A 15,802-nucleotide genomic window follows, 5' to 3' on the forward strand; every position below is an offset into this window, starting at 1 on the left:
TAATAGTCCTATCTTTAAACCCCCTTCTTTCCCTCCCACTCAATCCCAGCTGATGATTTTGCTTCATAGTTCACTGGAAGTAATAAAAGCATTCATATAAATATTTCCTTTTCTTTATCAAACACACCAAATGACCTACTTCTATGTCAACAGCCTCAGCCTTTGCTGTTTGAATAAATGAACTGACTTGTAGTTCTATTTTCTCTCTCCCACACCAAGGGCTTTCTCAACTTGTTTGTTTCCACTGACCTATAAATACGTTCACAAAAAATCAAAACAAAGCTTTTTCATATGCCTCTATAGCTATAGCCTCCCATTTCTCCAATTTCCTTCACAGCAATGGTATCTTGAGTAGGTAAGTTACTTCATTTGCATATCCTCTAATCTCTTCTTACTCCTCACCAGGGCTTTTGGGCACACTACACCCCTGAAATCCCGTAAGAAGGTTACCAACAGCCTCCATATTGACAAAATTAACTTATCTTCATATCTTACAGCTTTTTCAGCAATACTGAAAAAAGTGACCTCTCCTTTGTCCATCTTTCCTCTCCTGGCTTTGTGACACCAACTTATTCTGTCTTTTCCTCCAAGCTTGCCAGCCACTTGTTCTCAACTTCTTTGTTGGCTTCTCCTTTCTGCTGGATCTTTTCATAGTACCATGCCCCTGGGCTCAATCTAAGGTGTCGACCCCTGTAAATAAGTCTTCTTCTAAAATGATGTTGCTCAGCAGGTTGAGTTCGGATAGCTCCTAACAATACCTATATGATCCCCACACTCTTATCTAAATTATTTTCATCTCTTCACTGACCTTAAAATGCAACTGAGGATGGCTCAGAACCTCAAACTAAACTTAGCCAAAATGAAACTCCTGATTTCACCTTCACCTTCTCCTGCTGTTTCTCCTCCTGTCTCATCAAGTGCTTCAACTATTCACCAAGGGGCTTTTAAAACCTCAGAACAGGAGCTGGGGGTATAACTCAATTGGCAAAATGCTTGCCTTGTATACATAAGGCCCTGGGTTCAATCCTTAGCACACACACACACACACAAAAAAAAAAAAAAACTCAGAACATTCTATATTCTTTCTTATACCTCACTGTTTACAAAACTAGTCAGCAATATTATTACCAAACATTCACTGAAAGCACATACCTCTCTCCATCTTTATCAGTCTCACCCTGGCCCAAGTCACCACTATCTTTTCCCTAGAATATAGTGATGGATTCCTAACTCAGTGAAAGGCTGACAGAGACTGGTGACACTGGCAATAAGGCTACATCAGTTCCTTAAAAGAAACTGTCCAGTGGCTTACCATACTAGGAATAAAATCCAACCAGACCCAAAAGTTCTCTGGTCCATGCTTGTGTATCTAGTTCATCTTCACTTCCCCTGTTACTGAAGATCATTCAGTCACACTGACCTTCTTTATGAAGCTCCAAAAGATTACTTAAAGACTTTGTGTTTGGTATGTTTCTTCTGCATAGAATAATAGTCTATGTATCTCTGCTTAGCTGACTCCTTGTAATTCAGTTCTCATTTCAAAAGCCAGCAACTCAGAGAAACCCTCCCCTACTATTCAACAGGACTAGTCAACAGATGCTTAAATCATGTCCAATTATTTGGTTGTATGAATTCCTAAAAGGAATATCTAAGAGAATACAACCTGAATGATAACAAAGAATGAATGATCCTGAACTATCACTCTTAACCGTGATTATATATAGCTACAAATAAATATTTTCAATCTTTCATAAAGGACTTCAGTAAAGATAACAAAAAAATGCAAAGAAATTGCATTTTCATATGACTGCCTGTAAATTTGAGATCTGTTCCCTCTTGAATTTCCTTTTTAAAACTAAGTTGAAAAATTACAGTTAGCAGAGCATTAGCAATACACTGTCCTGTTCTGAATCTCATGCTAATGTTCTCATCTTCTATTATGCAGGGAACAGGGTAAATGGCTGGGTTTAGGGATTGGGGAGGAGATAAATTAGGAAAACAGCAGACTTCTTTTTTCAAGGAAGTTAAAAGGCAAGGTAAGTTCTACCACCTTAAACTTTTAGGATTGTGGTGACAACATGAGTATCAAGTAACTGGTGATATTTGGAATCTCTGTAACCACTCTGGAAGACCCTGCAAGTTGACAGATCCAGAAACTTCTCCATTAATATTTAAACCAGAATGGATAATGCCCTCAGTTTTCAAAAGCCTGAAGCCTAGGCATACAGAGATTTAGATCTTGTACTAGATGCAGAAAATCCCAGCCTACTAGCAGCAAAGTCAATTGCGTAATCTGGCAACAAGGCTTCCTTGAATTTTTCAGGATCAATGTTATGATTACAAAAAGGTTTACATTCACACTGTTGCTGCTTTTCAACACCTTCACAGCTGCCACCACATTCCTAGCCACCGTCACTATGATTACTGCAGTCACTGTGTCTCTCTTCCCATCATTGCCCCTCTGTTCACCACTTAAATATGATTTTCAACAAATCCAAACAGTCCTGAGTAAGTATAAGATAAGCTCCTCCTCTATTCAAATCTCAAAAAAAAAATTTTAATCACTAAAAGGGAGAATCTCTATAATGACCTGTATTTTTCCTTGCTAACTAGTTCTTCAACCTCGTTTTCTACACTTCCCCAGCTTTATCAGCCACATTGCCAGGTCTGGACACTCAGGGGCTTCACATCTATTCCTTGCTAGGAAGAACGCTTGCTGAGTTCAGTGCTGGGCCTCAAACAGTGCATGGTAAACACCAACATATATTGAACAAAAGAATTAAATTATTACAATTGCAGAATTTTGTGGTATTCTTCTAACTCTTATTATTTCATTGTAACTCCATGCCATGTCTTGCCTGTCTAAAGCCCTACTTCAGTTGCTTACATTTAGTAACTCCCAGAACTCCAGGGAGTTCCTCTACAGTTATTATAAAGTTCAGTAGAACTGGGCTATAAGGTCACTTTATTTCTACAAGCAATAGCAATTTCCAAAAGAAAAAAATTTTAAAGTGTCAATGCATTTTTTAAATACAATTTTCATAAACTTTAAAATCTTGTAAATGAAGATACTTAAATCAAAATATTATTTGTTTTAAATATATATATACATATATATATATATATATATATATGTTTTATTATTTTAAGCATTACTGAAGTGAAATAACACTTTGGGAAAATCAAAGAAGCTATTTCATCTGTATATGGTGGAGCATGTCTGTAATTCCGTGGCTTAGGAGGCTGTTCAAGAGACTCCAATGTGTCCTCTCACGGCAACCTGTGGGCTTTATATTTTTTCACCGATTTTACCAATGAAAGAAACAATATCCACAATGGTTGCCAACCATCAGAGTTAATACCAGCAATCAGCAGAGAAAAAATATGACCCTATTTAGTTCCAAAGCCAGTATTTTTTCCTTTAAAACCCATTGCGTCTTCAGCAAGAGTTTCCTTTGATGACTAAAAGGATTCCATTTCTCAATGTGTTCTAAATTAAATATAGAAAATCTCTCTTCAGGATTACTGGTTCCTGTCATCAATAACTCACTTCTCCCCTTCCTGACTCTGCCACATGTGTGTGATTTCATCAGTCGATGTGCTTCTAGTTCCTGGTAATCAGCCTGACAATCCTTGCCACCTGCATGTGTCTGATCCTCTTCTTCTCATTGACATATGCTCTCCAATCTCTCCTAGAATTCGTGATGCTGACCATCTTCACGAAACACCAAGCAGCTCATCATTCTAACTCACAGTTAGAACATTCCACCACTCTGTGCTGCCCTGGTATTGTCCATAAACAAAGGATGTTGTGTTTTGACCTACTAGAAAAGTTTCAGATATTTCTATTCCTTCTTCTCAATCAACCTGTAAGTTTTGCAAGGGAAGATGCAGCTTTCCAGAGTCAATGTTTAACCCTCCAAGTTAAATGAGGATAAGAGTAGGGTGGGGATGTGATGCTAATAAGTGTGGATGTGGCTTGGCTACCCTGGCACTAAAATAAGCACTAATTGTAAATAAAGTAACTGGTTATTCAAACATGGAATAAGAAATGACATACATGGTATACATGGCCAAAAGCGGTGGCATCTATCATAGGACATGGCAGATTTTATGAAAATAGCTCTTTGGCCAATTTTTAATAGTATTTTCTCAGAATGAATACACTCTCAATAACAATTTGAATCAATTGTATTTTACAAGATTGATCCATATCTGTACTTACACTATCATAAAATACATAAGTCAAGAGTATTTCCAACAAGTAATATTTTTAAACTTCCCCCTGAATGTGGATTCTAAAAATCCTGTATTCCAGTATTACAGTGAAGCACTGAACTCCTCTGAAGCCTGGTTAAAGGCCAAGACACAGTTCCAGTACTAATAGTATCTAAGGGCAACACAACATAAACCCTGGCTGGTTTCTGAATCTACATTTCAAGGACAGAATGAAACCAATGAAACTAAAAAGAAACTCATATAAACATCCCAGACCAGACATCATACAATAGACAGTTATTTTTTTTGGAAGTCAGACATGAAAGGGAATCACAGAACTGTTCTTTCATGATTTCCATAAATTTCTTAAATCACACACAAATATTTTCAGATTTCCTTTTGTGGGTCTGAACTCCCTAAGTTCTTCTTTATTTTAAAGAAAAAGCTACTGAATACCTAGCCACATGGAATAAGCATACAGTGGCCTACTTGGAAAGGTTCCCTAATTGGGAGCCTATTTGAAGGTTGGTAGATGAAGAAGTCATGCTGTCTTTCACTATGGACACACACTTTAAGATACACAAGAAGCAGAAATAGGAAACATTCGAGATGTTATATCCTGCACTGAACTTTGAGAAGAGTTAATGATTTCTTTAGATGATATTTTAAAACATATGAGGAAGAAATAAAATTAGTTGTATATGGCATAGCAACACTTACTGAGATCTTGTGAGACACCAGTTAATGAGCTAAACATTGCACAGGTTATCTATCTCATTTAATCCTCACAACAACTGTCTAAGATTAGTACATGCATTATACATAAGGAAATGAAGTAGAGAGAAACTGCTCCACATCACACAACTAGTGGGGGTCAGTGCCAAAATTTAAATCCACACGGCCTGACTCCTGGCCCCCAATTCTCAAGTTCTCTTGAGTACTACCTACCTTCTTTGGGGTAAAATATTTTGCCCAGTAAAAATCAAAACAATATAATGCAGTATTTTCTAATGGGTAATGGAAACTTAGACTTCTATATTTCTTGAAAGTTATCTAAATGAAGAATACCCAAGACAACTAATGTAAATGTAGAAAAAAGGAAAAACCAGGATGCATTAAAAATAACCACACCCTGAAATGTATGCAAAGGAGAAATATTATTTCTAATGTTCCTTAAAGAATTTTTGGTGTCACCAACTGCTATTTACTATCAGGCTTTGCTAGTGCATAGCTAATTCATGGAAGTAATATCATGAATATTTGATGTTTTCTAAATATGGAGAGTATACTCATACAGAAGTAATTTAGTTTCCCAAACTTGTTAATTTATGCTGAGTAAATATAAGGTTATCAAGGATAACCTTATATTTTTATTTAATACTTTGGATACTTTAATATTGTGGATATTTTTATTTAATACTTTGCCCAGCCTTATTTTCATACTTGAAAGTTCACAAAAAATGAATCCAGGGAAGGGGAAAGTCATTGCTGAAGCTCTGTAACATAAAGCAACCACAGAAATATGCTCTTTACAATGTCAAAGGCCCATTAGAAATACATATATATATGGAATCCAGAAAGCTTCTTCAGAATCATTATCTCAGAACTTTCCACAACCACCATTCATAAGGTTCTATCAGATATTAGGATGTCATTATTCTATTAAGTCACTTAAAAGCCAATGCCCCTGCTGTTCAGGAGTATAGAGACTTTCAGGTAAGAGTAGAATTTGGAGCACTTAGTTACATTTGAAGGTACTTAATTCTCTGAAAATTCAAAGAGCTCTTAGAAATAAGAGGAACACTAATAAAGAATGTGCAGAGGAAGATATCCTTGAACAAAAGCTTTTTTATTTCATACAGGACAATGGTAAAAGATTAAAGAAAAGTATGAAGAAATCTAACCATGATGGCTGAAAGCATCAATAAACATTTCTTTTGTATTTACCACTTGAAAAACATCCTTACCATATACTCCATATTTGAAGCTGTTGGATACACCTGACTCCGTAATTTATTATGAAGGTCCAAGATACTTTGCATGTCATTGTCTGTGATGGCCCTTTTGCCTCTTTGCTTGGCCGTCCACCACTCACCATCCTCATCCATGTATTTTTCCAACAGTTTCTCCAATAAAGTGGCATTAGGAACCACCATGGCTGGAATTGCTCTAGCCATGAATAGCACTGTGGTTACTCTCAGCCACTCTTGCACGGTACACTTCATAATGAATGACCTCAGGATTTCCCCGGGAAAATCTCCAAGACAGGCTCTTCCACTCCTTTTGGCTATAACGACATGTCACGTGATTAAGATGAACGTACCAGTAGATATTATTAATACTCTAATAACAAAAGCAAAACAGTAGTTACAAAGGGTATGTGCCAGTTTGTCTATATAAAACCTGCCCTTTCTGAAATGACTTATCTACTTTCTTAAATTAATTTATCTTCAATCCATTTATTTTTCTTTTGGAGTATTTTAAACAGTGCACCATTTCCATAAAATAGAGAATTATATTTTCCAAGATAACCACGAGGTCAAAAACGAATGGGAAAAGTAGTTCAGGAGAGTCTAAGTTTGAAAAAAATTTTTTTTTCTTAAATACAAGACTTCAATCTTCTACACATTACATAGCCCCTGAAAAAGGTGTTATCTATCTAGAATATTTATTTCCATCTGGAGGTTCAGTGTTCCTCTTTGGTGACTTTTAAGATATTTTTTGTTTTTAAATTAAGGCATTATTTGATTCCAGTGTCTCATTTCTTGCTAAGAGGCATTCATAATGTCATTACATTTCTGAAATTGAGGGTGAATGTTTTAAAGAAGTATAAAATGCAATTCATACTTGTATCCGTGGGCACCTAGAGAGGACCCAATGAATGGATAGGGTCACTGGGGAAAGTCTCTTATCCACGCACAGGTCAAGAACTCGATCACTCTTTCTTGGAAGGTATGTGCCTAACCTGTACCTCATCCAAGAAAGCCAGCAACTTCAGAGATTTTCCTCCCTTATACTAAAGGCGCACATTTAACCCAATGGAGAGAGCGCGCCAGGGGAGGTGGTGAAACCAACAAAGTCACTTACAAGAACAGGATCCCGCTCATCTCCACAGCCACTGCTTTCTCAGTAGCCCACCTATCCTCCATGCTGGACCATTCTTAATAAGTTGGCTTTTTATTATTCTTACTTAGAGTTAAAAAGAAAAGGGGAGCTTGGAAAAGGTAGCAGTATGACCAGTGAATGATGCGTTTTAGAAACGCCCTTACCTCTCCAGTGTGAAGTTTCCTACAGGAGCTGAGCCCAGCAGGACGGCCGGCCTCTGCAGCTGCCTCCAGTCTTCACACTCCACTGCAAACACACAGCCCTGTTCGGGAGAGACCCGGACACAGCGAGTCCCTGAGCAAGGAGGGCGCTGACTACCGGGGACGCGAGCCTCTGACTCCTCGGTTCCTTTCAAACCTGGAAGAAGTAGCAGGCAAAGCGCTCCAAGTTAGAGCAAGAGCTTTGGGGCGGAAAGAGAGCTGCTTCTTTAGCTTGCCACGGTGGGCGCCCAAGAGTCTCTAAGCGTTATCTGCAGGAGCAAGGGGCGGGGACACCAGCAGGGCTCGCAGCGACCTCGCGCTCCTGCCGGGTGCAGTCTGGGCGCGCAGAGCCAGGCGCCAAGCGCTTCCGCCGCTCCCTCGAGCTCGCGGGCATTTATTGCGGTCCCTGCGCGCGCACGTGACGTGGGCGCTCCTCTTGGCCCACCCCACCTCCACCTCACCCGGCCCTGGCCCAAAGCCCGCTGCAGCGCTGCAGCGGCCCGCCCCGCTTCTCCTGGCGCGGGGAAGCCAGGGCGCCCAGCCTTTGTGGGCGAGCTTTGGACCTCAGAGACCAAGGAGGGGAACGGACTGAATCCTGGGAGGTGTGTGTGTGTGAGGAGGTCCCCCAATTCCTCCCGCCCCTTTGGACTCCTCTACTTTCAAAGATCCTCTTCTTAGTTCCTTTCTGATGAGATTCTAAAATGCTTCAATAGCCTTTACAGAAACGTAGCTGCCCTGCCTGAGAACAGCAGGTAGACACGTGTGTGTGTGTGTGTGTGTGGGGGGGGGGGTTATCCACACCTTAAATGGAGACACAAAGGAGAACTGGGGGAGGGATGGGGAAAGGAAGACTTTTTTTTTTTTTTTCCATTTTCTGCAGGGGTCAGCGTCTGTTTCAGGAGCTAGTATCTAGAATAGAGAAGTTATTCTTTTTGGCTCCATTAAGTCTTTATGAGGTCCAGATGGAGAATGGGTTTCATAAAATGATGGAGCTATGGGTGGTTAAGGTTGCCTGACAACTGAGAGCCACAATTCACCCATCATATATGCAGCACTGTCTTCCCACGGTGACCGCAGATTTTATTTTCTTCCTATTAATGTATATACTTATGGAGTTAATATAAAGGGTACCAGCAGTTAATTTAAACAGTACTAGGTTGACACAAATTCAAACTTCAGTCCTAGAATAGACAATGAAAGAGAGTCTCCCTGTTGTCTATGTTGTAATTTAGAGTAAGAACATTAATAGGTTACAATCCATAATGTTACAGGCTCACCCTGCTGAATACAGTGATTTCTACAGGCACGATTTTTGTTTGTTTGTTTGTTTGTTTGTTTGTTTTTTAAGTGCAAAAACAGTTTGTAACTTTTATTCTTTCAAATTTATTTATTTATTTATTTTTGCATTACAATTCTTAATACACCATCCCATTACTTTTGGAAAGAGGGGTGGTACTGCAGATAAAATCTAGAGCCTTGCATATACTAGGCAAGCACTCTATTAGTGAACTGCCTCTCTAGCTCTAATTCACTTACCGTTGTTTCCGTTTTGTATTGAGTTATAATCTCAATGTCTAAATACTGAGTATCCAGCATATGATTAAAGTAAAACATTCTAGTAACTCATACCTCAATGGCTGCCTGTCTTCACCATCCAACTACACTTCTTTTTAAATTAAATTTGAAAAGCTCAGCTTTAAGCTTCATGAGACTTTGCTTCTTCTCCCAGGAACAAAGAGGAAGCATCATTTATCTGAAGGGTGAGAAAGGTGTCAGGTTCTTGTGCACGTAAGTCTTCCATAGGTATAATATCACAATTTTATAGCAACTTAAGGACAAAAGGACTGTTAAATGCATACTTTTCAAATGATTATTTTTAGTTCTCATGCACTAGGTTCAGAAAACTTGATATCCTCCTACAAACTGATGGAAGATCCCCAAAGTCCATGGTTTAAAAAAAAAAAATCATTTGTAAAAGCAATCATTTGTTACAGCAGTAAAAGAACCTGTTTCTATACTGCAACTTTTACATGGCATTGAAAATAAAACAAGTATTGAGTAAAAAGCATTAAAAGTAATAATATTACTTGAAGTACTTTCAAAGAAAACTCAAATTGGGAAAAAGGAAATTAAGATAATACGGAAATTAAGTTAAATGCAGTATAATCCTTGAAAATTTCAGTTTTAAACCTTTCCACACAATGGACAAATCTGACTCAAAAATACTTACATTAAAGAAAATAAAATTTAGTTTTAAGATTTTAATTCCAAACTTTCTCCAGGCAAGAGGAAAAAAAAAGACACTTTTAACTCAATGTTTTCATTGGCTTTCAATTGGGGTAATACAGGTCATATTTTAATATAAAAGAATCATTTTATATAATTCCCATGTTAAACATTAACATTTCAGTGATAAATCTTGTTATTCCTGACTTTTTTTTGAAAAGAAAAATCATCAATTAAATATTTTTTTTAAAAATTAACTTAGCTATGATAAATTTTCTATGACAGTTGATGCATAACAGTGGTTTGCCTTAGTACAAAATTAATTCCTTAAGGAAAATAAATGTGCTCCCAATTATATAGTTATTTGACATAGTTTCAAATTTTTGTTTTGATAAACACATAATTTATGTGTTTAATAATTTTGGGTTATTTTACACAGTTTATAAGAATGCTTAAATGGTGGATATTTTTAGGACATAGTAAACTGAGTAAAACACAAATTAATATTTTCTATTTCAGAAATTCAATTTATATTTGTCTGCAATTCTGTCATTTCCTTTTTACATAAATATATGATGCAGAATTGTCATATGGACAATTGTCATATGGACAATCAAACTGTTATGTATAATTTTGTAGTAAACTTACCAAAAAAGAAAAAGAAAAAAGAAAGAAAAGTCAAATACAATGTTGTCAAGTACACTGTGCACATTTTACTCATTGTTGAGGAATCTGTGTAGACAGAATAAAGTCTCTTCTCCACACCCAATTCATGTCAAAATGGCTCTCTGGTCTGTGGCTAAACTACTACATGTAAAGACCAGCTACTTTTAGCATTACTTCTTTTTTTGTGGTAAATATTGTTGGTTGTCTGATCAATAACCAGCTTTCTATCCCTTTATTCCTGCCAAGCCCACAGCCTCAAATATACTCAGGGTGTCCACATTTTTATACACCATCAAGCTGACATCCTCAGGAGGTGCATGTTGATTAGCCAAAGCCAGACATCTATCCTGGCTACTAGCAGCTAATTCTCCATGAACAGATCATACAACCCTGGTCACTGAAAGGAAGGAAGACATCTACTTGGAAGTAAGGAGAAGTGTTGGCAAGAGTTTTCTTTTCTGATAAAAAGAAATGGAGTTTCTTTACCCATTCATCTATTGAAGTGCATCTAGGTTGCTTCCACAGTTTAGCTATTGTGAATTGAGGTGCTATAAACATTGATGTGGCTGCATTACTAGAGTATGCTGATTCTAAGTCCTTTGGGTATAGACCTAGGAGTAGGAGTAGGAGTAGGATAACTGGGTCAAATAGATGAATGGCTAAAGAAACTGTGATATATATATATCACACATATACATACAATGGAATATTACTCAGCATTAAAAGAAAATAAAATTATGGCATATGCAGGCAGATTGTTGAAGTTGAAAAATATCATGCTAAGTGAAGTAAACCAATCCCCAAAAACCAAAGGCTGAATGTTCTCTCTCATAAGTAGATACTGATCCATAATGGCAGGGAGTGGGGTGGGGCATGGGAAAAACGGAGGAACTTTGGGCAAAGGGGAGGAAAGGGAGGGGAGGAAGTATAGGGGCAGGAAAGATGGTGGAATGAGATGTTCATTAGTACCGTGGGTGCTACATCATGTACAATTAGAGAAATGAAAAGTTGTCCTGCAATTGTGTGTATACAATGAGTCAAAATGCATTCTGCTGTCATATGTACATAATTAAAAAATAAATAATAAATAAACAAACAAATAAATAAATAAATAAAAAGAAATGCAAAAAGAGAAAGTATCTCTTTTAGATGCTTATATATAAGTTTGTGAAATTTAAAGATGCAGTATACCAAGAAGAGAGATAACCTGAAGGCAGAGACATATCACCCTGCTCAAACATGAAAGCAGACGTAGCCTGAATCTCTATGACATTAACCCATCATCAGTACACCTTCCCTCCATGTTCTTGCTGTAAGAGCTAATGAACATCTGAAGCATGTTGATTTCAGAATTCAGTTACTTGCAGCATAAAGCATTCTAGCAGAATACATTTCTACAGAGATGATTTCTTCCTCTATCAACGTCATATTTTCTTCATGCTGTTATGTGCACAGTTAGATGTTATTTTAAAATATGTGTTTTTTCCTATGTGTGTTTTCTAATTTCTGCACTTACAAATGCATTTCATTCATTGTATATAGTTTTATGACATCAAGACTTTTCTCTCACCACATAGTTGGTAAGTCCATCTCTACAGGGAGAATAAAATCTTCATGGTAGTTAGTTTGGGAGGAGGTAGCAGTGCAGCACAATATATTAAGAAATAGAATGTAAACTAAGCTACTTAAATTCATGGGGTCTTGAGTATGATACTTGACCTCTGTAAGCCTTAGATTCTTCGTTTTTAAAGGGAAATAGCCATCTCACATTGTCACTTTGTGTATTAGGATGAGTTAATATGTGGAAGCACTTAAAACAATAACATAAGTAGAAAGTACTCAATAATGAAAAAGTATTACTATAATCAAAACTAAAGAGAGACTTTGTATTTGCTATTTTATAAAGTCAATGGGCTTTAATCAAAGTGTTGTGTACTTTTAAGCATTAAACTTTTGAATAGAAGTAACTGGCTATACACATGATTCTTAACAAATCTTTAAAATTTTTGGTCATGTGTAGTGAATTTATTCTCACAACCCAAACAGTTTTCAATTCTGCATATTGTAAGACACAGTTTTCATTCCTATTAAAAGCAGTCATTTTAAGATATATGAATGTATATGATATGCAATATTTTAGAATGTTCTATTTATATTACATGACAAAATTTTAACACACAAAGGCTTTCTATTTTAATTGCAAATGCATAGTTGATTATTAAAAGCTCATTATTGAAATATTGCACACATGCAGTAAAGTGAAAAAAATGTTAAGTATGCAGTTAATGAAATTTTCCAAATTTAACACACCTGTATAAAGACCACTCAGTTACAGGTAGAGAACATAACCATCTCTCCAGAACCCTCCTTCATGCCTCCTTCCTCTCCAAAGATAACTTATAATCTTATTTTTGAAAACCAGTTTTGCTTACTTTAAATCTTTATATAAGTGAAATCACAGAGCAAGTAATTCTGTGACCAGGGATGTAGCTCAGTTAATAGAGTACCTGTCTGGAATGTACAAGATCCTAGGTTCAATCCCCAGTATTATGTGTGCACCCACATACACACACACACACACACAAAAAAAAAAAATAGAGCAGATGATTCCATTGTATAACTTTTGTGTTTAGAGTTTTTCATTCAATATATTTGTAAAATATATCCATTTGTTTTATATAACAGTAATTTATTATTTTTGTTTGATGACCATACCACATGTTATTTATTCATTATGTTGTTGAATATTAAGGTTGTTAAACATAATTAAACACAATGTTTCTACGACCATTGTTATATTGTGTCTTTTGGCACACACATTTATGCTTTTTAATATTGGCTATATAGTTAGGAGGAGAACAGTTGGATGCTAAAATATGCTTATTTAGAACTTGAGTAGATAAAGTGAGTTGTATAGCTTTTTCTTATTGACTTGTAGGAAATTTTTGCAAGTGTTGGGTACATGTACTTTATTATTATTCCTCTCCATTTTTTGCCTTTTACTCTGTCTCTTAACAGAATATCTATCCAAATTTCAAGAAACTTCAATTTATTAAGCTTTCTCTTTATAGTTAGTGCTATGTCAGATCTGTCAGAGAAGCATTTGCCTATCCAAAAGTAATGAAAAAAGTACACATTTTTATCTTCTAATTCTATTATTTTACATTGTAAGTCAAGTCTTTAATCCATTTGTAATGAATTTTTTGTGTTATAATGTAACCAAAGAATATTTAAGATTACAATGATTACATTAAAAAGTCTACATTACTTGCCATCATCATTGTAAAACTCTTCATGAATTATTTTTCTGCTTAAAGTCAAATTTGAGAATTCAAAGATAGAAAAAAAATCATTGGTATTTGCAATTAGAGATATAATGATGTTTCATCAATTGAATTATTTTAAAAAAATGTGAGTGCTGAGACCTACATTGATGCTACAAGCTGGAAACTCAACCTATTTCTTAGTGTGTAGAGAAGTAACAACTTTAAACTAATTTTTAGATTTCAAAAAAATATTTTATTATCTTTTTTGCAGTTTGGCTGGTTTTCAATCACGAAATGCAAAGATTATGTTAAATATTATTTTAAATATTAAATAAATATAAATATTGTGTTAAATATATTATTTAAGTCATCTTCTACCAGTCATGCACCCCTCTATGCACTGGAAATAGAAAATAAAAATCAGTAATTTCTATGTCTTTCTGAGCCTTTTCTTGATACTGTTTCCAGTGCTGAAAGTCTTTTTGATTCATTCTTTCCTGACTTACCCACATTCAAAGCATCCTCCTCCTCAAAGATTTTACTGTTGCAGCCAGTCTTTTTCTGTTATTTCATTTTTCTCTAAATCTGATCACATTTCGTATTGTGAATGACAGATCTTCACGTTTGTATTCCTCCAACAATGCTAAAAGCTCCTTGAAAGAAGATATCATGTTCATATGACCTTTGCATTGCTTACAATGTATGTTAAATGCACAAATCTGGATTTTTTGAATACTGCATATTTATCAGAAAAGTGCATGTATGTCTGGATGGGCAGGAGAACTAGAATACAAAATGAACAAAGCACACGATGCTGGAGATGGTGGTCACCTAGAGCTATTTCATTTGAAGAAAACATCCCATGCTGAAGTACACATTAATATCATAAATGTGCACTAGTGAAGACAGGCAATTCAGTTTATTTTAAAAAATAAAACCTATGTGCAAAATAAATACTGTCTACAATATCTCCAGATCCACTACCATTCGCCCCTTTTCAGTAGTTCAGCAATTTAAGGAGTACTGGCCTAAGTCATTTATTTGGGTTAAAATATGTTTTTAAGTCCTTTGGGTATAGACCGAGGAGAGAGAAAGCTGGGTCAAATGATGGTTCCATTCCCAATTTTCCAAGGAATCTCCTTACTGCTTTCCATATTGGCTGCACCAATTTGCCATTCCACCAGCAGTGTATGAGTCTATCTTTTCCCTACATCCTAGCCATCACTTATTGTTGTTTGTCTTCATAATAGCTACCATTCTGACTAGAGTGAGGTGAAATCCTTCTAGTAGTTTTGATTTGCATTTTTCTAATTGCTAGAGATGATGAACATTTTTCATATATTTGTTGATTGATTGTATATCCTCTTCTGTGAAGCTCTGTTCAGGTCGTTGGCCCATATATTGATTGGTTTTTTTTTTGTTTTTTTGGTGTTCAGTTTTTTGAGTTCTTTATATATCTTAGAGATTAGTGCTCTATCTGACATGTGAGGAGTAAAAAATTGTTCCCAAGATGTAGGCTCTCTATTTACCTCACAGATTGTTTCTTTTGCTGAGAAGAAGTGTTTTAGTTTGAATTCATCCCATTTATTGATTCTTGATTTTAATTCTTGTGCTATAGGACTCTTATTAAGGAAGTTGGGGCCTAATCTGATGTAATGAAGAGTAGGGCCTACTTTATCTTCTATTAGATGCAGAATCTCTGGTTTAATTCCTAGGTCCTTGGTCCACTTTGAGTTGAACCAACCTAAATGCCTTTCAGTAGATGAATGGATTAAAAAAACATGGCATATATACACAATGGAATATTACTTAGCAATAAAAGAGAATAAAATCATGGCATTTGCAGGTAAATAGATGGAATTGGAGAAGATAATGCTAAGTGAAGTTAGCCAATCCCCTCCTCCCCCCCCAAAAAAAAAAACAAATGCCAAATGCTTTCTCTGATATAAGGTAACTGACTAATAGTGGGGTAGGGAGGGGGAGCAGGGAGGAATAGATGAACTCTAGATAAGGCAGAGGGGTGAAAGGGAAAGGGAGGGGGCAGAGGGTTAGCAATGATGGTAGAATGTGATGGACATCATTATCCAAATTACATGCATAAAGACAGGAATTTTGGTGTGA

General features: G+C 36.2%; 1 protein-coding gene across 1 annotated transcript in view; it reads right to left on the reverse strand.

Annotated features, from left to right (window-relative positions):
* Positions 1-7,827, reverse strand: part of Crispld1 (cysteine rich secretory protein LCCL domain containing 1) — a 43,429-nt gene extending 35,602 nt beyond the window's left edge. The window contains exons 1-2 of the mRNA XM_077800796.1: positions 7,488-7,827; positions 6,186-6,505 (exon numbers count right to left, since the gene is read on the reverse strand). Of these exons, the coding sequence (XP_077656922.1) occupies positions 6,186-6,443 (258 nt within the window). The 5' untranslated portion in view covers positions 6,444-6,505; positions 7,488-7,827. The remainder of the gene's footprint in view (positions 1-6,185; positions 6,506-7,487) is intronic.
* Positions 7,828-15,802: the final 7,975 nt, after the last annotated feature.

The sequence above is a fragment of the Urocitellus parryii genome, chromosome 7, assembly GCF_045843805.1.
Source record: "Urocitellus parryii isolate mUroPar1 chromosome 7, mUroPar1.hap1, whole genome shotgun sequence".
Taxonomy (NCBI): domain Eukaryota; kingdom Metazoa; phylum Chordata; class Mammalia; order Rodentia; family Sciuridae; genus Urocitellus; species Urocitellus parryii.